Source organism: Cupressus sempervirens, chromosome 10 (genome assembly GCF_028749045.1).
Source record: "Cupressus sempervirens isolate cs-2001-9-10 chromosome 10, ASM2874904v1, whole genome shotgun sequence".
Lineage (NCBI taxonomy): Eukaryota > Viridiplantae > Streptophyta > Pinopsida > Cupressales > Cupressaceae > Cupressus > Cupressus sempervirens.
The window spans coordinates 358,801,540-358,828,387 of NC_143127.1; the positions used below are offsets into that span (position 1 = coordinate 358,801,540).

Below are 26,848 nucleotides of genomic sequence, written 5' to 3' on the forward strand. Positions count from 1 at the left end.
GGTGTCCATGAGTCCCCACAAAGACAATCAAAATTCCCTTAAGAATCAAGAATCTCGATCTGATACAATAGAAGTACGTAACCCAAAATGAACCCATGCAAATTAAAAGTACAAATGAATTGTCAATTTAGTAGTGATTTTCTTTTTACAAGGCATTAAAATACACATTTTTATGAACCCATCAACTACTACATACAAATAATCATGACCCTTTCTAGACATAGGTAAACCCCCATGAAGTCCATAGATACACTTTCCCATGGATGAGATGGTACAGGTAATGGTGTGTACAGACCCAATTTCCTATTACTTGGTTTGCTAGTTGCACACATTACACATCCTTTAATATACTTAGTGACAGTTTCTTATTTATGAGACTAGAAACAATGTTTTTGCAATTGGGCTAATGTTTTACTTACCCGAATATGTCCTACAATCAAAGAGATATGTGCTTCCCGGATTACATGTGCTTGTTAATATTAAAAATGCATAATTTTCCCAAGAGGTACAATAAATTATCCTACACATAGTAATCTTTCTCTTCTACATGTTTACCCTAGATTAAAGATGCATAGATATCCTTAAAGTTCACATCATTACCATATTGTTCTTAAAAACTTTCATGAACCATAGAACTATTTTGAAGGATTATCAAAGCATTCTTAATAGGAAGCCTAGAGAGCATATCTACTACTTTGTTATGGACACCCTTCTTATACTTAACAACCAAATGAAACTGTTGTAGAAACCCATCCACCTAAAGTGCCTGCTTTGTTGCAACTTAGATTGTGAGTGCAAATATTGAAGTGGTTGGTGATCTATGTGGTTTATAGTTTCGTTCCCCATTAAGTAGTTGGTGAGCCATGTGGTTTATAGTTTCTTTCCCCATTAAGTAGTGCTTCCATTTTTTAACACTCAGAACCAAAGTATAAATTTCCTTATCATTAGTGGGATAGTTACTTACTACTCCTAAAAATGTTTCAGAGTGGTAGCAGACTAGTTACCTCATTCCATTCATACTACTCCCATGGCAAACCCACTCACATCTATCTCGATTTTGAATGGTTGGTGTAAATCAAGTAGAGCTAGAATTGGTGTAGTGCTCAACTTTTCCTTCAAAGTGTCAAAATCCTTCTCTTGCGAACCTCCCCACTAAAAAGTTGCCTTTGTATTGGCTAATGCATGCAATGATGATGCAATGTAAGAGAAGATTGCAATGAACTTCCCCCAATATTGAATCTCACCTAAGAAGCTCCTAACTTCTATAACTATACTTGGCTTAGGCCACTTTACAATACATTTGACCTTCACAAGGTCTACTTTAAATTGACCATCCCCTATGACATAGCCTAAGTACACTAATGATGTCTTAGAAAATTCACACTTAGACATCTTTACATAAAGTCTTTCTTTTCTCAATACATCCAAGACTCTTTTTACATGAGTTACATGATCATCCCAATACTTATTAAATACAAGAATATCATCTAAATAGACTATGAAAAAATCATCAATAAAGAGATGCAAGACATCATTCATGACTCTCACAAATGTAGATGGTGCATTAAAAAGCCCAAAAGGCATGACCGACCACTCAAATAGCCCTTGTTTTGTCTTAAAAGTAGTTTTCCAGATATCATTAACTACAATTCATATTTGATGATATCTACTATGCAAGTCTAACTTAGTGAAATAAATTGCATGTTTCAACTAATCAAGTAAATCATCTATTCTAGGAAGAGGATACTTGTTTTTTTATCATTATCTTGTTCAGAGCCCTGTAGTTGATGCACATTCTCCAAGTCCATCTTTCTTTGGAACCAACACAATAGGATAACCACAAGAAGAAGTACGTGGACAAATAACTCCTTTCTCAACTTGCTCCTAAACCTACTTTTTAATTTCTTCATTCTGCAAAACTAATAAATGATACATGCTGATTTTAGGAAGTGGCACATCTTGCTATAACTGAATTTCATGTTGAATCTCTCTCTTAGGAGGCAATCCTTTTGGTTCCTGAAATAGGTCACCATAAGTAGAAACAATCTTGACCATTTCAGATTTATGTTTAGCATCACACCCCTTGAATGCCTCAAATGTTTCATCTTCTTTGGCTTTTACAAGCATTAATACAAATTTCTTACTAGAGTTGGCTAACCTTTTCATCTGACCAGCATTAACTAATGCAAGATTAGTCTTTATCTTATGTGCTTGCACAATGTATTCAACCTTATCTTTGAAAGGATGATATTTGTTCTCCCCCCTATAAAAGATAGCTTGTTGATCATATAGGTATGGACTCCCAAGCACAAGACCACAAATATCTAAAGGGACTACATCAACTTCTACCTCATCTACAAAGTTTGCACTGATAGAAAATCTCAATTTACATTGCTTAGTTACTTGTAACTATGCATCATTGCAAACCCATCCAAGTGGATATAGTTTCAGATGAGGTGTTGTTGTCAAGTTAAGCTTTTTAACAACCTCTTCAAATATCAAATTAACTTGAGAACCTATATCAAACAAAGTATCAACCTTAGTATGTTTGATAACAACCGGAATATGAAATAATTCATTCATTTTCTTATCATTCTTAGGAAAAGATTCTTTACTTGTACTTGCACTTATATTTGAAGAACTTGTAGCTTGAGAAAGAGATATACTTTTTCCTTTGCCTTAGATTCCGGCAGCAACAATCTTCGTCTCATCTCTGAAGTCAAATCCAAGATCCTATTGAATTATAGTAGTAGTCTTTTGTTTGCCTTTATTTCCACCATATCTCTTTGGCATTTTTTTCTGGGTGCAACTTCCAGCACTTAGAATCATCGTGTCCTTCTTTCTTGCAATGTGAGCATGTGGGTTTTCACCCTTTTTCTTTATTGTAGCTATCTTTTTCCCCTTCCCTTTGTCTTTAGATTTACCTTCAAACTTAGATGGCTTCTTATTAACCTTATCAATGAAAGTACCCTTACCCCTTGACTCCAAATGTATAGCTTGTACACATACTTCATCCAAATTATATGGATTTAATACAAAAATAGAAAGTCTAAAGTAAGAATGGAGACCACCTATGTACTTGAGTAAATTACCTTGGGTGTATAATGGAACATTTAGAGAAATAGCCTTTTTGTGAAATTCATGGGTGTACTCTTGGATAGTCTAACCCTTCCCTTGCCTAAAATGTTGCCAATTCATCATTAACTAAAACATATGGCATAGGGGGTAGAATTTCTTCTTTAAAGCGCTAACAAATTCTAATCAAGACAATTTGAACTTTCCATGCTGTAAAGTTTCATCCCAAGTCCTATTCTCCCACTAGGTTAGAGCTAGACCACCTAACCAAAGAGCGGCTAACTGAATTCTATCAACATCATCTACAAAGTTTTGAATACTACAGTAGACTTCTACTTGTTGAATCCAGTCATCTAATTTCTCGACATTTAACTCCCCACAATACTTTGGCAAGTCAAACTTTACATCCAACTGGATTCAAGGCCTATGTCCACCCTTAAAAATGTTAGAAGGCTTAGAATGGGTAGAAGAAGGAGAAGAAGGGGAAGAAAGAGAAGAGGAAGAAGGAGGAGAAGAGGGAGGTGTGTTTGGAGAATCATGATCATCTCCTTTCATTTTGCCTTTCCCCTTCCAAGCTGCACATTTCCACATCTTTTCTTCTCTTTCTTGTACCAAAACTTCTACCATTGTCTACAAATTTTGAAGAGTCTTCTAGATACTCTTATGTTGAAAAACATGTCCACCATCTTTGTCTACCATTTGTGATGATGGTTTAGTCCTTCATTTTCTGATCTTAGGATTGTATTCCTCAAGCTTTCCTTTGCCTTTCTCAATCCTGGATCTTGTTAGCATTCAAATCTACAATACTAGTCACACAAGAGCTCTGATACCAAATTTGATCTGATTAGGATCTAAGACTATTATAGAGGAATGCTTTACACAATTATATAAAGTTAATTCAAAGCATTAATTAATGAAATTACATAATTAGAATGCTTAAATGGGCAAAAAATAATAAGGTAATGACTGAAAGAAAGAGAGAAGAAAGATAGAAGACAAAACACAATTGATAACAGAGTTCATTTGTGGGTTGGACTATGTCTCCAAGTCTTGCTCCAATAGGTGGACTAATTTGTTTAGCTCCAAAATAAATTACAAGTGTTTTGAAATAATTCCCTTCAAGCACAATTGCAACATTATCTCCAATGTGCGGAAATAATCACCAAGTCTCCAAAATCATAATCTTCTTCTCATCACCTAAATGATTTTTCAAAGGACTAATGCCTCTTTTTATACATAAAATTAGCCATAATTAGGCTAAAACCCTCAGGACTATAAAATCACTATTTAATATACCTATGCCTGTCCATATCCCTTTTACAAATTACAACTCATTTTCCACCATGCACTTTTGGGGTTTTGTTTTAACCATGTCCTTATTAACTAAAGATAGGTAGAATCAATGATAGCTTAAATAAAATATAATCCAGGTTATGTAAAATTTTGGGAGGCTGGTGTCAAGGGTCCCACCCCTACTGGCCTCCATTCTTCATTTGGTGCCTATGTTTAATTCAAAACTAACCTCCCTCCAAAATTTAGTAAAATGCATGTGTGGTTTAGCAGTTACAGTGGGATGTTATTTTGATGGTGGTTAGGAGTTTGAATCTCTTTCAAACAATTTTTTGCCACCCAATGCCCAATGTGCCACATTAGCATGATGAAGTCATGCTAATGTCATCAAGATTACTTTTTCTAACTGAAATTCAAATGGTCGTAACTTCCACACACTGATTTTATTTTTGATGAAACAAACGTCATTGGAAATATTTTGACGTGCTCTTTAATTTGAAATCTATTTTTGACCACTTTTGAGATTTTTTTTTTTGGTACTTTTTTATGGTCTATGTTCCTGGTTTGACCAAATTTTGACTGGCCATAACTTGGTCATGTGGACTCTGATTTTGCCCGTTCAAGTTGCATCGGAGTCATAATGTTTAACACTTTGTAATGATGTCGATTCTTGGAGCATTGGGGACATTTCAATTTTCACTATTCTTTATCTTCCGAATCAACATTTGCCTCACCTTTCAAATATATGAAAAATATTGCCAAAGTGTGTTGGTTGCACCTTATTGAAATGCAATTGCTAGTTCATTTAATATTTCAATGAAGTAAACTTATGAACAATGAAAACGTAAACATTCTTTAACTACAAGAGAACAATAATTATTATCATTACTCTTAAAGATCAATAGTTCCAAAATGATGTCAGACACTTCTTCTATCATTGTCCTCTCCGTCTACTTTTTCCTTCCTCTAACCACTACACTACACTATTAGGGGTTATAATAAGACAAGGGGATTTTAGATAACACAACAAAACTGAAAGAGATTGTCTATATTTATCCTAATGACATGACATTTTGTTATTAGAGTTTTGAATCTTTTCCAAACTGTTTTACTCCATGATCAAAGGAAGACTGAAAACTTGAAGGGTTGAATGGAATAGAGTGGCGGTGGTAGCCTCGCTAAGACGACCCCAAAAAAACAAGTCTCCCATATATCTCAAACAAGGTTGGGAAAATTTGTCACTCTTTCCCTAACGCAAATACAATCTAGGTCTATATATAAATCTGATAAGTGGTCGATGCTTATCTATGTTACAATGAAACAAATGTAGCTCTGCTCTCTCAATACTTGCATAGAATTAAAGTGATCCTCCTCCAGCATCAAGAGATTGGGGACGTTTCACTCTACTTTCCATCGTCTCGATAAACAATTTATAACTAAGATGTGATGATCCGCCTTCCCTGACAGCAGCTCGTGCGCTATCTCTGAGGAGTGCCACTCTTTTCTTTATCTCGCGCCCTTCTTCTGCAACAAGTAACCTCTCCACACCATCCTCAATCTCCCTCTTCTCCACTATACGTTGAGCGTTTCCCATCAACTGCAACCCAATCCTCCATTCATTAACAATATAAGAGCAGTTGATGAACTGGTCAGCAAAGTAAGGCCAGCAGAGCATCGGCACGCCCATGCTAATACTCTCCATGGTTGAGTTCCATCCACAGTGTGTAACAAAACATGCAATGGCAGCGTGAGATAAAACCGACAGCTGGGGAGCCCACGATACAAAACACCCTCGATCTCCCACGCGTTCAACGAATCCTGAGGGTAAAGCGCCGGTCGTTCCATCCATCAAATCAAAACGTACGACCCACAGAAAAGGTCTTCCGGTTGCCTCCAAACCAGAAGCCAGCTCTTGTACTTGTTTTTCGTTGAGCAATGTCAAGCTTCCAAAGGCGACATAGATGACAGATTGGGGAGCCTGTCTGTCCAGCCAACCCAAGCACTCCATTTCCTCTGCCAACAAGGCTGCCTTGCTTGGGTCTCTTGATTTTCCCTCGATGATGTTTAATGGAATCAGAGGACCAACTGGGTATACATTCATACCTTTTCGGAGGAATTCGTCCATTGCAGATTCTTCGAGAAGGTTGAAGGAGTTGAACAGAATGCAGTCCCCGTCAACAGTCTTTTCCAGCTCGACGAGAGACTCAAACTGTTTCTCCTTCTCTATTTCGCTCCCAAACATCCATGGAAACCGTGTCGAATGCAAAGGGGCCATCGAGGGAAAAGATTTGATCATCTCATTCACCTTCGGATGCCCTGCAATCACAAACATATATTCACGCTTTGAACTCATTTCTATAGAGAAATTTTAAAAATTGAACATATGGGAAGCCTACAAATTTGGTTTTACCAGTGCATGATACAATCCCTGAAGAGAGAAAGCTTGAAGCGCTGCAGCATATGACTTGGCAAGCAACAGAAATCGGGGCAAAAAGAACGGACGAAATATTAAATTGCTTGGCGACTTGCAGAGCGTAAAAGATGCTGACGTCGACAATCATGCAGGTGATCGCGTGCGCCTCCGTTGCATTGATATCTTGAATAAGTTTGGGCAGCGAAGAAAGAAGCGTGTCTCTCAGCGACCTGAATAGTTTTGAAATATCTGCCCGATTCGCATCCAGCGGAAGGCCATCCGGTATACATACCATTCTGAGATCATTCTGTTCCCCTTCGTTTGCTCCTTTCTTTAACTCCAACATGCGGGACTGATTGTGCTCCGTGTTCACGAATGTGACAAGTAACCCATCGGAAACAAGATTCATGGCGAGCTGCATCATGGGATTTATGTGGCCTTGAGCAGCAAAAGGCACAAGTAGAGCGTGAGGTTTTTCTCCACATAAACCCATTTACTCCTTGCAAATTTTTCTATGCCTAAATTTGAACTTCGAGATAGGTACAGATACGGGTCAAAGGTCGAGAAATTCAGAAACAGAAAATCAGGCTCTGCTAAATCTACGAACCTAGCTGACATTTAACCACAGAAATTTCAAGCTGTATTAAAATAGCTTGAAGTAAATCCGTTACAAACGCAAACGGTAGAGTCGATGAAGGCGGACAGGAACATAAGTACAAAGTCGAGCAATAAAATTATTTGCATAACGAAATAGAGTGATTTAACCAATCAAAGGAATTGTGGTGATCAAAGGATATTGCCGGCTTCCTCGTTCGCACATTCGTTAGAAAACATAGGAGAAAAATCATACAATCTAGTCGATTTCGTTTAGTCGCTACCGTGATTTGAAGTCGCACCGACTTATTACAAGGCAATGCTCGACAAAACATAATCGATTCACCCTAGCACGAAGGTCATGACAAAGGAATATCGCAAAATCGACAAAATTGCAGGGAATAACAGGCACTTGAATCCGTGCAGAGAGGTGAAATAGCACATTATTAGATGCCCTACGAATTCCGGCCCATCAAAACAAAAACAATAACACATGTAGATGAACCCACCTCACTAGTGGGATCTTAAATATGGTCAGAGGAAGTCATTGTCTCTGCCTTAGGCCTTTCGTATTTTGTGTTTGTTTTTATATGCAATAATTAATGTAATTGTTATTGTTTTTTAAACAGTTAATATTTTTTAAAAAGGTTGAAATAGTTTACTAGTATTAAAAAAATGTTATTTTGAAACATTATAAGATTTATCTCATTGTATTAGATACCATGTTATTAGCTTAAACCATTTAATCTTCTTTTAAATAGAGGCATTGTCACATCCAATGCAAGAGCTAATATAATAGATGGGGGCATTAAGACCTACAAATTTTTAAGGAATGAAGTAGGAATCACAAAAAATACTTGTAATAGTACACCATCAAAATAATAGAAGTTCTGGTCCCCTTCGCTCACTATGGTAAAAAACAGGAGCTTGTGATGAATTTTGTATTCATAGTTAAAATTGTTTACATCCACTCTTCCAACCATATCATATCCCATGGGTTGTTTTACAATTGCTGTTTAGGATGATAGAAGTGAAACTAGTCCTTGTGGAATTAGAAGAGTATGTAGTAAAGAAAACTTTTGGTAGAAAGGGATAGGATATTTTTTAATCCTTACTGTAAAAACTTGAAGAGGTGTAACTAGCCTAACATCCATCATCATAAAAACGTGCCTTAATATCACATTGAGATAGGAGGTATCTTAATCATTAGGACTTAATTTCCATCCCTTTCTTTTTGCTCCACTCCTTGGAAAGAACTGTGTCTAATTATGTTGAAGCCAAAGGCCTAGGGAAGAAATTGGTTATCCTCCATCAAGGCCCCATGTTTTTTCTGTATGAACTCCATTGCACTATGTTCCACCCCTTAATATATCCTTGATAAATTCAACTTTTCACACCTCTCTATCTTCACACTAATTTATAGGTTAATGCTAGCTACAACTTAACAGGTCAAGATTAAGAAAAAAGAATAATGACAAACATAGCATCACATAACACAAGTATTTATTTCATAGAAACCCAACTAGGATAAAAAAATCTTACACTCTCTTCAATTGCACCTAGTCAAGAGCTTATCTCTGTTAAAAAATGACAAGAATAGTGATAGGTGCCACTCGATTAATAGATTTATATAATACATGTGAAAGTATTTCCCAATTAAGGGAAACCTAGTTAAAGGAATTTCGAACACAAAATAGTGTGCCACTTTGTTACGGGACTTAATACAAGGAACTTGTTAAAGTCCATTCTCAACAAGATTTACTATTGTATTGATTAGAAAAAATAGAGGGAATGCTCTAATCAGAATAGCTACTTTTCTTATCTTGAATAAAGATATCTTTGATACCTCTCGAACCTATGTGTGACTTTAGTTTTTTCTCCCTCAGCTCTATAACTCAAACATGATCACTTACATTCTTGTCTCTGCTGGCTATTGTGTGCTTCATCACTTGTGTTGATTAGGCACACTAGCTTCTCCTCAACACACTAAATTCCTCACACTATTTGTGACTACTCAATGCTAAACTTCTCACTTTGAGATTACACTTAGATCAACTCTTTGGATCTCTTTCTATTCACTTAGAGAAATATAACCTTTTCCTTGAAGCAATAGTCTCTTATATTTTATTTACATGCTCTTCTTCAAAACCCTAATTTTTGAATCCAAAATTTGAAATCTCAAGCCTATACCTTGCTTGATATCCTCTTGCTATCATGAACCATTTTTGTTAGATGTATCATGTATAAACAAAAGCCATGGATTTTTTGTCACCATGATGACTTGATATTTTATCTTTCCTCAATTTGACAACACCATCACCATTAAATATAAGAATGAGTGCATTCTACCTACTTTGTGATGTAGTAGTCATGAGTATCTTGTTGTTAGCTTCCTCTTGCTTACTTGGCCTAGCCTTTTTTCATGACTACCAGTCACACCACCTTGCATCCATACTTGACATCATTCTTCATATTCTAACTCACTTAGCATGACTCCTTTTAATTACTTTTCCTTTATTAATGCCTCTTTCGAGCTTGTCCTTCTCCTTTCTCTGGTCACCCTTGTGAACTAGAGTCCTACATATGTTCTCAATGTGCCTCACCAATCCTGGCTTCATATCAGTCAACATTCCTTCTTCACCTTGACATTAATGAAAACTTAGTCATAATTGAGTACACTTGTAACTCCACTTGTTATTCCTTAGATTCTTAGACAATTATGCCAACACTATTCTAGTTCCTAAATGAGGAGTCAATAGATGTTTTACCATCTAAGAGGTTGGGTTGTGGAAGTTAATGTTGTTGTCCATGTGGTGCTTTTGTAACAAGTTTACTATCCCTTTGGGTTGTTTTACTGGTTTTAATAATTCTTATTTAAGTTTTATTTTGGACTCTTTCCTTGTATGACATATCATGCCATTTAATATTTATTTTTAGTTAGACTACTATACTTTTATGTTGGTTATTTTGATGAATGTTTTTTTTTGTAATATATGGTTGCTCAATACCTTTCAAAAACTTGATTTTGATAGAGATGGGTCTTTGATGAAAAATCTAAAATTTTACACTCTGGATATCATTAATGTGTGGTTAATGTTCTTTTAGTACACTTGATTGTACCACGGGCCAACGCCCTCTTTCTACTACTTTTTTAAAAAAGATTGATATAGGAGCTAATCTAAGACATTAGTATCTCTATATGAGAAGATAACTACTAGTTCACATTATATTCTATGAGAAAATTATTTAAATAATAAAAGAAAATAATTGGAATATCTTACTATCAAATAATTAATTCAACCTCAGTCCTTTCATCAATACTTTTGAATAAATTAACATTTAATTATAGTTGAATTTGCAATGTATAATATATGGAATGGTCAAAACTTTGTACTAATAATTTTTTTTAATGTCACACATTAAATATCATGATCAAAAATCTTCTAAGGGTGTCTTCTTTATTACTTTTGTAGTTAATGTTATAGCTTTTATCAAATAACAACTTCAAATAAAAGGGATCAACATATTGAAAAAAAATGCTCAAAGAAAAATAATAAATATATAACTAAAATAGACGATATAACAAATTTCTTTATATAAAAGAATGATTGAATTAAGATAAAGAATATAAACAAATAACAAAAGAAAGGGATGGAAATTAAGTCCTAATGATTAAGATAACTCATATCTCAGTGTGATATTAACACACATTTATGAATATAACTCCTAATGGAACATATCCTTGATGTATGTTTGTTCATAATTGATACTAGCCTAACATCCATCATCATAATAAACGTGTGAAAATGCATTATATTCCTTTGTAAAAAATAAAATAAAAATATCAAACTTATATAATATTTATACGATAGATAAAAATAGCATGATATACTATAATCAAAGAAAGAATTACTAATTGTGACAACATTGATTTCATAAACTATTAAAACAAAGGAAAAACATTTTAAAATATAATTTGAAAGGTATAAACTTCAAGAATATAAATTTTGTGATATTGCTATCAAGATTTAACTGTGTGATTTTGAATCATGGGTCAATGAGTTTGACTCAAAATCACACAATTAAATCCTAATAGCAATATCGCAATTTGACTTGCTGTGGAAGTTATCTCCTACTTATCAGTTGATGAGCTTAAGGGGCTTTCTAATGAATGGTTCATAAGGCACAACAGTTGGTGAATGTTTTGCAAATGAGGTTGCAAGCTTTGGGTTTAGCCATGGAGGAAACTCTGTAGTTAAGTGCACTCAAGTTGGAGTAGTACTGGGATGGGTGACATCCCAGGAAGTCTCGGTGCTTCACCCTTCTAAGCATCACCTAGATGCAATGAGTGCTAAGTGTTCCATTTATTCTCATGAGAGATGAATTCATGTTGAATCACTACTCATGAAACATGGGTCAATAAGTTTGACTCAAAATCACACAGTTAAATCGTGAAAGAAATATCACAAATAACTTGCTATAGAAATTATCTCCTACTTATTAATATAAATATTACCATAAATGATTTCTTTTATAATTTGTATTTGTAATCTTTCTTATGAACAATAGTTTCCTACTACAAAACTAAGTCAAACTTTTTACTTACAACTATTATTCTATTTTAATTGTACTCGTAATAAAGAAAACGAAAATCCCTTTCTAAAAAACAATCCATACATAAAAAATATGTAGGAATTAAGTGACTATGAACATAATGTTTCCATACCGAAGAAACTACTTATTGCAAATATCAAAATCTATGATATTTGAATTCGCTTCTAGTCCTATTTTTATTAACTACCCTACGCAAACTTTTCACTCCAAACATTCAAATCTTCGTCTTTTATGCACAGATTGTTGTCAACGACCATCAGACAACCCTATATCTGTTTGTTGCCTCGCAGGGTCTCCAGTACCAGATTATAGTTGATCGATGACGAGCTGCCTGGCTTCACAGACTCCCTCGCCCTTTCCTTCAACACTGTCGCTCTCTTCTTTATCTCTACAGCTTCCTCGCCCACCACGAGCTTTTCAACACAATTCACAATCTCCCCTTTCTCTACAATTCCGTCCTCATTTGCAGTTAATTTAAACCCAATTTTCCACTCATTGACAATGTAAGTACAGTTGAGGAACTGGTCAATGGAATAAGGCCAACACAGCATGGGAACGCCGGTGCTCACGCTCTCTAATGTCGAATTCCACCCACAGTGAGTAATAAAACAAGCAGTCGAGGGATGACACAAAACCGACAGCTGCGGAGCCCAGGAAACTAAGCACCCGCGGCCTCCAACACGTTGAACAAATCCGGTGGGTAATTCGCCCGTCGTCCCGTCCATCAGATCGGAGCGGGCGACCCACAGAAACGGTCTGCCGGTTGCCTCCAGCCCCAAAGCAAGCTCTTCGAACTGCTTCGAGCTCAACATCGCCAAGCTCCCGAATGATACGTAGATCACAGACTGGCGGGGCTGCTTGTCAAGCCACGCCAAACAGTCCACCTCCTCCGCCCGCAAATTGCCCTTCCTGCCACCGTCGCCCTGCTCTAAATCTCCCTCTAGAATTCCATGGGGGATCAGAGGACCAATTGTGCACAACTTCGTGCCCTTTTCAGGGTACTCGTTGATCAAGGGAGCTTCCAGGTCATAGAAAGAGCTGAACGCAATGAGTTCTTCTCGAATTTCTTTCGCGAAATCGAGAGCGGTCTCAAGATTTTTCTTGATCCCTTCTGGGCTCCCAAACATCCAAACTAACTTAGTGGAACGTAGAGGCGGCATGAAGGGTGCAACGTTGATCATCTTATCCACCGCCGCAGTGCCTGCAATCACAAACAACGAACATTAAAAGAGGGCAAAAGAGAGAGAATCCAAGACACACAAATCGAACCTCACCGTCAGGAGACACAATTCCGGAAGAGACCAAGGTGGGCGTATGGTGGCAAACGACGCAAGAAGCAACAGAGAGGGTAGAAAATAGGGCATATGGAATGTCCAAATCTTTGGCGACATGGCGAACATAATACAGGCTTAGGTCGAAAACCGCACACGTAATCGGATGCGGTTCAGTTTCGTTGATGTCGCGAATGAGCTTTTGCAGGGAAGTAGCGAGCGTTTTCGGCAGCGAGTCAAGTAGTTTGTGGACGTCGGAACGCGATTCATCCGGCGCAAGGGCATCGGATATGCTCACCAATCTCATATTATCTCCATTTTCGCTATCTTTCATTTTCATTTTCTCCTTTGCTTCCATTATGCGCGAGTGGTTGTGCTCGCTGTGGACAAAAGTTACGAGAAAGCCATCGGAAACGAGTTTGTAGGCGAAATGCAAAATGGGATTGATGTGACCTTGTAGAGGAAATGGCACGACCACTGCATGAGGCTTCTCACCAGCGAATCCCTTTCCCATGTTCACTCGGCTCTTCTCAATGCCAAGCCTATCTGATCACAACTCTATAAGGATTGGAAAATCTACATATGTAGTGTCGAAGGCCGGCAATCGGACCCACATACATTGTTGTCAGTGAGATGATATTGAGAACAATGGCTGTCGTATTATAATGCGAGCATCAAGCGATACAAATTATAAACAAACAAAGCGTTCAGGCCAAGGGAGGAAACGATAAGATGAAAACATATTTCTTTGGTTTATTCAGATTTATTCTTGTTCTGCACACTGGCCATTGATATTTTCAAAGAAAGAAATAAAAAACAAGTTTACCTTCACATGACACGTAACTTTCAAATTCAACTGGACTATATGTGCACAGCTAGTATGATAATATTACCTAAACAAAGCGTGTTTTACAATGGAATTAATTGCGTTTGCAACAAAAAAATACACCTTGCTCATCAGAATTTATAGCCTTGGCGCAATGCTGGAGTTTTTTTGCAATCAATGCAGTGATAATTTACACCCCATTCCAAAAGAGCAATTTGTTGAAGCTGATCTGGATTGTTTGCATCGCCGGTTTGTGGTATACGAGCTTCAAAAGTAGAATTTTTATATTAGCTCTTAGCATCTTCTTCTTAATCTATGATTCGTGGACCCTAATTTGATCATTTCTCACAAATCTTGGAACTAACTATATCCGGAGCCTTAGCTTTTCTCATATGAAACACAACATCCTCGAGTTATTCTTCTCATATGAAACACACCATCCTCCAATTATTTTATTGAGATGGGATCCAAGACAACTTCATTCATCTCATTAGACACCAAAGAGGGAATGCAATGCAATCCAGATATAGACTTCATCTTCACCTCTAGTGGCAGTTTTAATTAACATAGTAAAAAAATATTGAAAGGCATCATGGGAAATTTTATCTATTGAAGAAAGTTGAGCACTATTCAAGGACAAAATAGAGGTAATAAGATTATCATTTCTTCTAGATTCAACAAAATTATTAAACAAGGTGATATTTTTATCCCCTTCCTAAAGTCAATCAATACGAGACTTTTTCTTTAAAAATATATACATTCATGAAGTTCTCATTCATCAAAATTCTTGATAGCCTAACTCTCCTCTCTACTCAAGTCTAAAGTAAGTATGTGGTTATGAATCAAGTGAGTGATAGTGTCTAGCTAAGCTTGAGATACCATTTAGTTACAATGAAGGCTTTCAAAGAATTGTTTATTCTACTTCTTGAGCTTTTATTTTAAATATTGTGATATTTTAACAAAAGAATACATAGCCATTCTATAAGCATGCTTCCCTTCATATGACCATTTGGTCATTAAGTTATGGAGAGAATGATCTAGCCAACCACATAAGTTAAAACTTAGAGGAAGGTATCTTTGAAGCTCTAAAACTAGTTAATGTGAGTATCAATTGTCTAATAATTAGAACGTCTCCAATTGAATATATTTGATTTTTTTTTCATATATCTCCCATTAAATAACATAAGATAAGAAATCTATCCAACCTTTTTGAAAGAGCATCTGCACCACTTTTTATGTTCATCCACATAAATATGTCATTATTTGGCTTTACATAAATACCATTCAAACAATTGATATCGCCCCTAAGGAGGATAGAAAACGGATCAATCTTGACTAAGAAATCATTTTTTTCCTCCAAACTACATAGTACATTAAAGTCATCACCTATGATACAAGTAAAAAATGGAACTAGAGATCTAACAAATTTAATATGATTCCATCATTGAGATTTGAATACAATGTGTACATGGGAGCATAGAAATTACTAAAGTCATATATTTCACCAAAGTCCATGCTAGAAACAACTATAGAGATAGAAGAATGGGTGAAAATCCATTAAAGGTGGATAAGCTTCCTAGGGTCCCAAGAAAAGGTCACTCTGGAGTTAAATTTCCATGGGATCTGGAATGCTCTAACATAAATCTTGAGACTAAAACTTAAGAGCTCTATTCAATAAATCATTTACTTATAATTTAATTTCCTAAATAAAGAGAATATTTACAAAATGATATTTAATTAGATCATGAATATCATTTTATCTAGTGATATTATTAATAACCCTCACATTCCATGAAAATTATTAATTTATGAGAGAGGTGTAAAGAGACTCATTAACCTCTACTTACCTATATTCCATCAAAACTCACCAATCAAATTTACATTATCCTAGTCTTTTTGTTTCCATATAAGAGAGCCATTTTAAGGATTTTTCATTGCAAGCCCAAAACATGAGAAACCATAATATTTTTCTTAGACACTTCAAACTCTTTCATCAAAGGAGAGATTGGAGGGCTAGCCTTTAACTTGTTTCAAGATCAACACCCAAGCTAGTAAAGATATGATTGCAACCCAAGAGGATAAATCTATATCCATATTCTCACTCTACTAAACCTCCAACGACATAATTTGATTATCATTCCATCTAGCTTTAGAAAAGTGATGTGATTGCCAATCTTGTTATTCCCCCAAGCTCTCTTAGGGTTTCCTTAGGTCAAGTACTTGACCAAATAGGGCTTCTACTCACCCTATGCTACTTAGGATTCTATCCAAGAGATCCTAAACCATTCAATTGATGTACATCAACTAGGTAGAACAAACTTGCTTACTAACTCACCACCATCACAAGTAACCTCAAATGTTCATCTGACCTTCCAAATGGATGAATGGCCATCTGGGAAGGTATTTGGACTTCCTTCAATGTCCCTAGCCACAATCATACTTGGAACCCTAATCAAGTTCCACCAAACAACCCAAAATGTATCCTAAATTCTTGCAATAGGGCTAAAAGTAATTAGCCCTCCAACTAAGGTAAAACCCAAATATCTTGCAGAAACCTTTAACAAGGGATAGAAAAAACCACCATTCCAAAAAACCCTTTTTAGAGACATTAAGGATTCTAGAGGTCTAGGGTTCTCAATCTGTCTATACCATATGAGAAAATTATAGCCTTAAAACAAGAGTTTTGAGGGTTTGGTAGACACTCTAATACAAAGAAGGTTTTTCCTTTCTTAGGGATTTTCTCAATTCTTCCCACTAGGATTGGGGTTAAACCACAATACCCTCTAACATATTCCAAGCTCTAGTTGATGTATTACAAACATTCAACCTCTCCAAATTCACTTGCTCTATACTATGATCCCTAACCAAGTTACTAGGTCTTGCCTAGGGCATCACTTCAAAAATAGCTCCTTAGCATTCCAGGGTCCCATATTCACTATACACAATGTAAATGGAGTCATGTTCCAAATTCCAAAATATTGTAAAGAAGCTACAGTGGGAAGTGGTCTTATGACCCCATTCTTACAAACAATCTAATTCAAAACAACATGCTAGTGGAAACCAAAATAATTTAATCAAGCACTAAAAACTCTATAAAACAACAAACCAAATCCATAAAAAATCTCAAATCAACCTACTTTAACACTTCCAACCTAAAAAGCTCCAAATCTAATCCATGTACAAGCCAAAAATACTCAAAATCATAAAATTGTTCCTAAGAATTTGTTGCTCAGCCCATACAGTGTAAAAACTAACTTCTCCAGCCCATTGTACAAGTTAGAATGGCCTCTTATGGAATTACCATGAGTGCTCCTAAATTTTTCAAAAAATTATCTCTTCATATTGACAAAGTTACACAAAATCTAAGAAAAGTTGTCAATGTTGTCATTGACAACATTGACAACAATTGAGCAACTTTTACATCTTATAGAGTTAGACCCTCAAACTTGCTCCAATGGCCATAAAAATTTTCATAATTTCCACATAGGACTTAAACCACCTAAATATGACCTCAAATCCTCTATTTGACCATTCTACCCTTTTAGGCCCCAAAACACCTAATCTAGCCTAGTGTGCAACTACAAGCAACTTTGACCTATTTGGGCTTGTCAAACCTAACACCCACAAATTCTTAGGACTTCATGAGTCCCTTTATACACCTAGTGGTGTGGCTAGCACCACTAGCCAAAATCCAAAAGGGAGCCCTACATCCTCCTTAGCCCACCTAGGTGCCCCTACACCACAAAGATACTTAAACTAATTTCAACACATATTTAGACATAAAAAAATTACCTTTATGTTGTGAGTTTCCAGTGTAGAGATAACTATTTTTCCAAGAAAATTGAGTAATTCTTTGGAGAATGTCACTCCATCAAAAGTTGAAATGAGACCTTGAGAGGTGAACCCAAATTGGAACTCTTGAGAGAAGCCCGTAAGAAAAGTTGAACTTCACAATCTAGGTTATGACAAAGAGCCCAAATTGACTATAAAAATATTGTCCCTCTTAAATTTATTTACCTTTTTCAACCATACATAAGAACAAAATTAGTTAGTAATTTTTAACATGTCTAATTATCTCCATGTCACCTTTTAGATTCCAAACTTTCAAGCATAAGATTTTAGGATTTTCATAGAGAGATGAAGCCCAACTAACTTGTATATTAAATCATGAATGCTTAATTGGTAACATCTTCTAAAACTATCTTGGGTTGAATCGCTTGAACTATTCATTCATGTGATCACTTCAAACATCCATTAACCTTCTTAAGTTGTGGAAAATCCTTTAATGAAGAAGAGCTATCACCTATCACATTTTTTTTAATGTGTCATAGCATTTGCATGCAAAAAAGGATATACATCTTAGATATACATAGTCCTTGAGATAACCAAACTTAGAGATAAATCATGCATGTTCATTACCAAACAAGGAGAAAACCAAAGATGCATATTAGAATCATTGATTAAAAAACTCCAATGAATTTTTTTTATATCTATAACCTAAAAAATGGTAAATGAACTTTGCACACAAAAAAACCCAATGCCCCCCAAAAGTAACTTCATGCAACTAGAATCCACCACAAACCCTAAGAAACATGCTATCATCACAAAATTTACCAAAAAGGTTGCACCAACAACCTCCTTGTCCTAGAAAACACCAAAAATCCCCCCATGAACAAAAAAATACAACTAAGAAAATAAGATAGTTTATGGGCAAGGCTTTCCCATCCCATGACACCTCTTATACTGACACATTACAATATCAACATCATCACTCTATGATTTGACCCTAAATATTATTCTACCTCAATCAACATATTAGTTTAGTTTTTCTTTTGTAGAGAAAAATGATACAATCATGACATATAGATTTCCAAATAATCATAACTTTAAAAAATTGAAGATATTCTCAAAAAAGGACATGATATTAAATAATTTAGGGATCAAGTTGCCATGAACAAAATATCTTAGTATCAAGAAAATTTATATATGAAAAATATTGAAATATGTAATATTTGAGTTTAGCTTTATCCTTATTTTTATGCCAAAGGTGTTATTTATTTGGAATGGATTAAATGGATTTCAGATTTAGATGGTCTATATTCATTAAGGAGCATGCGAGATGATTTCAACATCTACAGTTGCCAATCTCTTTCCATCATTTTACTAATTTTCTTACCATTTTTCTCACACATTTGTGTCACACTATTCATTATGGTTTTTTCATCTCCATGGAATTTTCAATTACTATGAATCATTGTAATAATTGTTTCAAAACATGTCTTTCTACAATTGGATTTTTTCCCCTTTTTAAGAATAATTTAACTATTACAATGGTAAATATTTTATGTACTAGGAGATATAATTCATGAGCAAACATACTACACATTTTTTCAAACTTACAAATAATATTAAAGTTTATGTTTAATAACTAATCACCAAATTTCATTCTAAAATTGATTTAAAATAAATAATTTTTTAGAATTAATTTAATATATTTGTAATAAAAATTTTGGTTTTAACAATAGTACATTATTTGAAGATTAATAATAAGATAGGGGTAAAAGCACAAACTTGTGTCACCCTTTTGTAAAGGAAAAGGCTAACAAAAGTATAACTATTCACCTTTAATGATATAAAATTGGTATTACTCTTTAGAATTTAAAAATGAAGTAAACTAATGAAATGTGTAGAAATGGGTGAAGTTTAGGATTATAATTTTTAATAATTATTTGGAATAAGAATTGATATATTTTCTTAATTTTTATAGATAATATTTTACTTGTTGAAAAATGCTGAAAATTAAGGATTTAGTTCCCACCACAAAAATATATGAAAATAAACTTATTTCCATTTGAACTAAGACTATGTTATAGATAACATATATAGCTAGAACAAACAAAAATAAAAATTGGCTTTATTTTTCAACATTACAATCAAATTGATTGAAACTAATAAATATTATTTAGTGACATGATTAATTTTGAAAATATTGATAAAGAAAAAAATTATATTTTTTTCTTTTTATTTTTCAAATACATCTTTACTACATTGAAATGTTTAGTTAAAAAAATATGTGTAATTTTATTTATAGATATTATAAAATAAACACCATTTAAGTGATTGATTAGTAACAAAAAATTCAATCATTTTTACAATAATATACATATTGTCAAATTTTCATAATATATAATACATAAATGACTACTCAACATATTCTTCCAAAAACAAATTATTCTTTATTTAGTAACATAAGAATCCATAAACATTTTTTAATCAATTTATTTTACTATTAAATATATTTTAAACTAATGATGTGATGAACATTATTTCAAAAATTATATATTTTTAAAAATAAATAATTACATTTCCGCTTCTATTGAACGCCAGAAACCATTAAATCTTGTCCGAGGAGATAGCAGATCTGGTCAAGCATCCACCCATTTCCGTCATCTTCATCTTCTTCATGTTGTTCCTCCTCCATTTGAGGAATCAGGGAGCGCCTGCAGAGAGGACACGTCTGTTGACGGTGACGAATCCAGTGATCCAAACACTTTCTGTGAAACACGTGAGAGCAATTGCAGAGCTCTCGAATTTCATCATCTTTCTCAAAAGAGCCGAGGCAAACGGCACACGCGAAATCATCCTCAGTTTCCCCCAATCTGCTCTCCGCAAGATCTCGAAAGACAATCACAGGCAGCATTTCTAATATCTTCTCAGTAAAATCAGGGGAAATTGCAGGGTGCGAATCAGACGTTTCCTCCCAACACAAAATCCAACAAATAGTATTTCTTAACACACAAATCAATCTGACGAGAAATGTTGGGATTCGAAAAGCGCAGTAGACTAGAGGAAATCCCATGGCCCTTCAGAAGCCCAGCAGTTGTTGGTGTTTCACTGGTTCAAGAGCTCAATTGGAAAAGAACCAGAAAGAAAACCTAACATTGTTGCAATATTTACAATTCAACTATATCGATGAACAACCAATCAAAATTTGAAATTTATCAATTTTTAAAATTTCATCACATAGCAGGCATGGGGGACTCAAATTCAGTCAAAAAAAGATTTTCAACATTCTATAAAACATGCCTAAAGTGAGGAGAAAAAAACCCCAACAAGACAGAAAGATACCACTGTGCTATCTTTCATCCATATCCTCACTGGAAGCACCCATTATAGAGAAGCCCCATCCAAAATCTGGACATGATACAGGAGCAACGTCCCAACCTGAACTCAAGCCCTCGGCAACAACATCTAAAGTGCTAGCAGAAAAACCAACAGATGAAGGCATGCCCCAACCACTAGGTATAGTGACATCTGGATGCAAAGGCCAAGTAGTTTTTGCTGAGACATGGTGACCAAGACTAGGATCTTTGAAAGCCAAAAATGACTAGGCACGAGGTTCACTGACCGAATGAGTTGGGGTGGCCAAAGGTATCTTCACTTGGGTAGCTTTTGCTCAAGCATCAAAAATTAGAATCCCCAAAATGTCAATCAAAGCAAAAGTAACTTTCTTCACCTCCTCGGTCAACTGGAAACCTAGAGCACAAGTTGTGAATTGTAGGGTCTTGAGCAGGAACTGAGTGTTGTGCTTCTCAAAGGTTTTCTGCATTACTTCAAAGGTCATCATGGCCTCATGGTTCTTCATGAGCATGGTGCTTTAAAATATGCCACCTACTAGGGCATTATTGGTCCACAAATCATAATTCTGCATCGCACATTTCAATTTATTATCAGCCCAGAATTCTAGCTGAACCACCTTGATGGTGATAATTTCCAGTCTCAATGAAGATTGAAGAAGATCCATGGCATTGGATAGAAAAATGAAGACCAAAGTTGAAGGGAATAAAACATTCCTTGCAAATGCAGAGAAAAGATCCTCCCTAATTATGGTTTGAATCGTATGCTGGGTGTTATAAGAGTGTACAATAAACGTATTACCTAGAACTGCATCTTCAAGAGGGTGAGAAATTGCATCTTCATCCAATGCTAGATGAAGCTTAATTCTAAATTTTTTTGGCAAGGTGTTGTGATGGAACTTATGGCAAGAATCACATTTCACAGATACTTCTTGTGGAGATGACATGTTGAAAGCAATTTGAATGGTGAACACAACAAGCTAGATAAATAAATTGGATTGAAATCCATTCTACACCTTAAATTAAATCTCTTAGCATATGCACACAGGAAGTGGAGTACCTGTACTTCGTGTGTAATAAAGAGGCTACCATTAAATCAGAAATCAGTTACAATTTGAGAAGGGTAAAGTACTAATCTGATGCACCCAAAATTGAAGAGTGAGTAACTTGAACTGTAGTCGTATATGTTGAATTTAATTTTGTTGAGTACAAAGTGCCACATGACCATACTGAAACAAGATCATACTCAATTGATGTTAGCCAATGAAATTATATTTAACAATGAATATTTATCATGATTTTTCCTTAATCTCATACATGGGAGCCTAATTTATGAAAGCTTCCATAAATGTTCAATGCCCAATTTGGATAATGCTTAGTGACCATCGAGTGACGTCAGAATGTCCACTATAGCATACTCAGCACATATGACATTCTGGTTTGCTCGGCATCATCTACAATTCGGCATGTGTAGATCACACAAAACATGTAACCTATTTGACATCTGAAGTCACTAGCTTACACTAAATTACAAAACAAAATAAATAATTATTTATTGTAACATTAGATTACACAAGTTTTTGATTAAATTTAATTACTTATTATTTAGATTTCAATTTTAAAAAATTAATAAAAAATATTTCTTTAATATAGTGTACATGAATTAATCTATTCCCCTTTTTTATATAGATTTATTTCTTGTGGTAACAATTTTAATGAATATTTAAATGATATTAATATTAAATAAATTATTATAAATTATTTCTAGTTACTATTTTTATCTTATATTACAAAAGATTTATATTTTTACTTATAAAATTATTTCTCATCAATGGTTTTTTTGTTGTATTACGAGAGATGTTTTTTAATAATTTATACAAAAGAAAATTTAAGTAGCTTTAATTTTTATATATAATAAAATCATACAACTTAGAATTTAAAAAATTAAGTTATTTGTCCCTCTCTTAATCACATTCTATCTTTGTGTGTCTTTATATCTATTTTTCCCTCTCTCTCCTCCTACCTATCTCTCTACATCTCTTCATCTTCACTCTCCACCTCTATCAATTTTGTCCCTCACTCTCTCCCCTCCCCCACTCCCCCCGCTAGCCCTTTCCATAACTCTATTCATTTATCTTTTTCTTCTTATTTTTCTTGATCACTTTCTCTATAGTAATCTTACTCTATTCCCCTCTATATCTAAACATATCTTCCCCCCACCCCCCCACCTCCATTGATCCATCTTTCCCCCTCCCTCTCTCCTTTTCCTTTTTTCTTATACATATATATCTAGATTTATTTTCATCTCTTTCCAATTATCCATACTTTTCCTTCCATCTCTTCCACTATTTCTACCTCATTATTGCTCAAACTCTATCCACATACATACATACATATATATAGTAATGGTTTGAAATTATTTATGAGTTTACTTATATATGTCCCAACATGAATAAAAAATCATTTGAAATAGAATGATAATCAAGCTTGGGGGAGAGAAAATGTGAGAATATAGGAAGCAAGGATATAGAGATAGAGTGAAGATGGAGATGGTTATGAAGGGGAGGGGTGTAGGGAGGAGAGGGAAGGATTAAGAGAGATGATTGAGGCATAGGTATGATAGAAGAGATACATATAGATGAGGAGAGAATATATATATATATATATATATGGGGAGAGATAATAAATAATTTATAGATATAGATGGCAAGAGATAATAAATGATTTATAGAGAGAAATACGTGTGTGTGTGTGTGTGTGTGTGTGTGTGTGTGTGTGTGTGTGTGTGTGTGTGTTTCTCGCTATAAATCATTTATTATCTCTCCCCATCTATATGTATCTCTTCTATTGTACCTATGTCTCAATCATCTCTCTTAATCCTTCCCTCTCCTTTGTACACCCCTCCCCTTCATCACCATCTCCATCTTCATCTCTATCTCTATATTTGTGCTTCCTATATTCTCACATTTTCTCTCCCCACAAGCTTGATTATCATTCTATTTCAAATAATATTTTATTCATGTTGGGACATATATAAGTAAACTCATAGATAATTTCAAACCATTACTTCTCTACTAAGACTTTTTTTTCACAAACAATACCATTTATTACACAATCTATCATTTAATTCCAAGTGTTTAAAAATAAATTTAATCTATTTTCTAATTAGATTTTCACATCACTTTAGCATAACCATTGCACACCAAAATACAATAGAAAATAAGTCAATCAAACTAAGCACTCATGTCCTCCAACACATTGAACAAATCCAGGAGGTAATTCATCTATCACCACGTTCATCATATTGAAGCAGATGACCCACATAAATGGTCTATCAATTGCCTCCAAACCCAAAGCAAGCTCTTCAAACTGCTTCACGCTCAACATCACCAAGCTACCAAATGACACATAGATCCTAGACTAGTGGGGCTGGTTGTCAAGCCATGCCAAATATTCCATCTTCTCCACCCACAAATTGCCATGTCTACCACCCTCATCCTACTCTGAAATTTTGAATCTCTCAAATCAAGAATTCCATGTGGGATAAGAAGATTGATTATGCATAGTTTTATGCCATTTTTAGGGTACTCATTTATTAATGGAGCTTCTAGATCATATGAGTTGAACACAATGAGTTCCTCTTGAATTTATCTCCAAGAATCATCTTAAGGAGTTTCTTTGTGGCATTTTGCTCCCAAACATCCACATTAACTTGGTAGAACATGGAGCCAGTATGAAGGGTATAAGGTCAATCATCTTATTCACCGTCAGATTTCCTATATGTGAAAATTAACACTATTGTAGTCACTGATTATTAATCTCCTATCATAAATGATTATTAAACTATCAAGAATAAATTCATAGCTAATATCAAAAAATAACACAACTACAACATCACCAATAAAATATGGAAAGAAATTCATAACATAAAGAACACAATATTTTTTGAATAAATTGTCCCTAGAAAAACTCCTAAGGAAAAACCAATTATGCAAATGGAAAATATATTAACTTCAACAAATCAAGAGATACAAAATTCTTTTCCTCTCACTGAAAGATTTCAGACAACCTCCTAATTTCTCTTGTTGATATCACCCCCTTCTATCCCCAATGCTAACACTACACCCTTGCTAACACTACAACACTATTTACTAACACTACAAACTCATTTACTAACACTGCAAATGTTTCTACAACTCTTGCTCTTTTGTTCCTTTTTTCCTCAAATGCCTCCCTTGAACCCCCTTTTATACTATCTAACCAAGAGGTTTCTAGTTGTTTCTTGATCAAGACAACCTAACCAAGAAGTTTCTAGTTGCTTCTTGATAACAACCTAACCAATAGGTTAGTAGTTGCTTCTAGAAGAAGTCAAATAATTAATAAATATTTTGTAATTAATCACATAAGGATGAAAAATTGTCCAAGCTACCTAAAACTAACATTCCCTCTTAGTGAGGAAGTTGTTCTACGTGACACCTAACTTATCTCTAAAGAAGATAAATTTTTCCTTCCCCACTACCTTAGTCAAAATGTCTGCTACCTACTTCTTTGTAGGTATGTATTGTAGTTGAACAACCCCCCATTGTATGCAATCTTTGATGAAGTGATATTTGATGTCTATATGTTTAGACCTATCATAAAATACTAGATTCTTAGACAACTTGATGCAACTTTGATTATCACAATGTATCACAATAGTTGCAACCTTCCAACCAAACAAGACTACTAACAACTTCCAAAGCCATAGAGCTTCACATGTTGCCATGCTAGCTGTTATGTATTTTTCTTATGCTAAACTCAAAGCCATTGATTTCTACTTCATGTTGAACCAAGATACAACTCCTGATCCCAAACTAAAATAAGACCCTGAAGTGCTCTTTTTGTCCATTGTACTTCCTGCTCAATATGCATCGGTATAGACTATCATTCTGATACCTTCACCTCAAACATATCTGATCCCATACTCAACTATACCACACAAGTAATGCAATACATGCTTGGCCACTATCCAATAAATTCTCTTTGGTTCAACCATGAACTGACTAAGAGAGTTTAACGCAAGTGCTATATTTGGCCTAGTGTTTACCAAATACATAAGCAAACCAATCAACTTTCTATATAAGGTGGGATCTACATCCTTCTCCTTAGATTTATCTATCTTCCTCCAATTCATGATCATGGGTGTAGACATGGCTTTGCAATCCTCCACCCCAAATCTCTTCAAAATTTCAATGCAATATTTCCCTTGACCAAGGAAAATCTCTCCATCTGTCTACCACACCTCCATGCCTAGAAAGTAGTGCATGAGTCCCAAATCCTTCATCTCAAACTCTTCTATAAGGTCCTCTTATAGTCTTCTATGAGCTCTAGTACACCTGTAAGAAATAGATCATCCACATAAAGAACAAGAATGAGAACCTCACCCCCAACCACCAAGTAGTAGAGGTTAGCATCTGCTTCACTCTTCACTGTGCCCATTTCCTACAAGTATGTATCAATGCACTCATACTAGTATGCTCTAGGAGCCTTCTTGAGTTTGTATAATGCTCTCTTCAATCTGCACAGGTGGGTCTCATTGTGTGCTACAAAGCCTTCTAGTTACTCTATGTATACCTCCTCCTTCAATTCA

The 26,848-nt window shown here is 35.0% G+C and overlaps 3 protein-coding genes across 3 annotated transcripts; all 3 read right to left on the reverse strand.

The window, feature by feature from the left end:
- Nucleotides 1–5,722: 5,722 nt before the first annotated feature.
- LOC149534110 (linamarin synthase 1-like) lies at nucleotides 5,723–7,271 on the reverse strand. Its single transcript, XM_089805972.1, has 2 exons — nucleotides 6,776–7,271; nucleotides 5,723–6,681 (listed from the first exon to the last, which is right to left on the reverse strand). Exons 1-2 carry the CDS (start codon nucleotides 7,269–7,271, stop codon nucleotides 5,723–5,725), a joined length of 1,455 nt encoding a protein of 484 aa, XP_089662098.1.
- A 4,981-nt stretch (nucleotides 7,272–12,252) lies between these two features.
- On the reverse strand, nucleotides 12,253–13,771 carry LOC149534111 (UDP-glycosyltransferase 85A5-like). The gene is made up of 2 exons (XM_089805973.1): nucleotides 13,261–13,771; nucleotides 12,253–13,187 (listed from the first exon to the last, which is right to left on the reverse strand). Exons 1-2 carry the CDS (start codon nucleotides 13,769–13,771, stop codon nucleotides 12,253–12,255), a joined length of 1,446 nt encoding a protein of 481 aa, XP_089662099.1.
- Nucleotides 13,772–20,456: 6,685 nt separating this feature from the next.
- Nucleotides 20,457–20,963, reverse strand: LOC149534112 (brassinosteroid-responsive RING protein 1-like). The gene has a single exon (XM_089806774.1). The coding sequence runs from the start codon at nucleotides 20,940–20,942 to the stop codon at nucleotides 20,457–20,459; it is 486 nt and encodes a 161-aa protein (XP_089662900.1). The 5' UTR covers nucleotides 20,943–20,963.
- Between the last annotated feature and the right edge of the window lie 5,885 nt (nucleotides 20,964–26,848).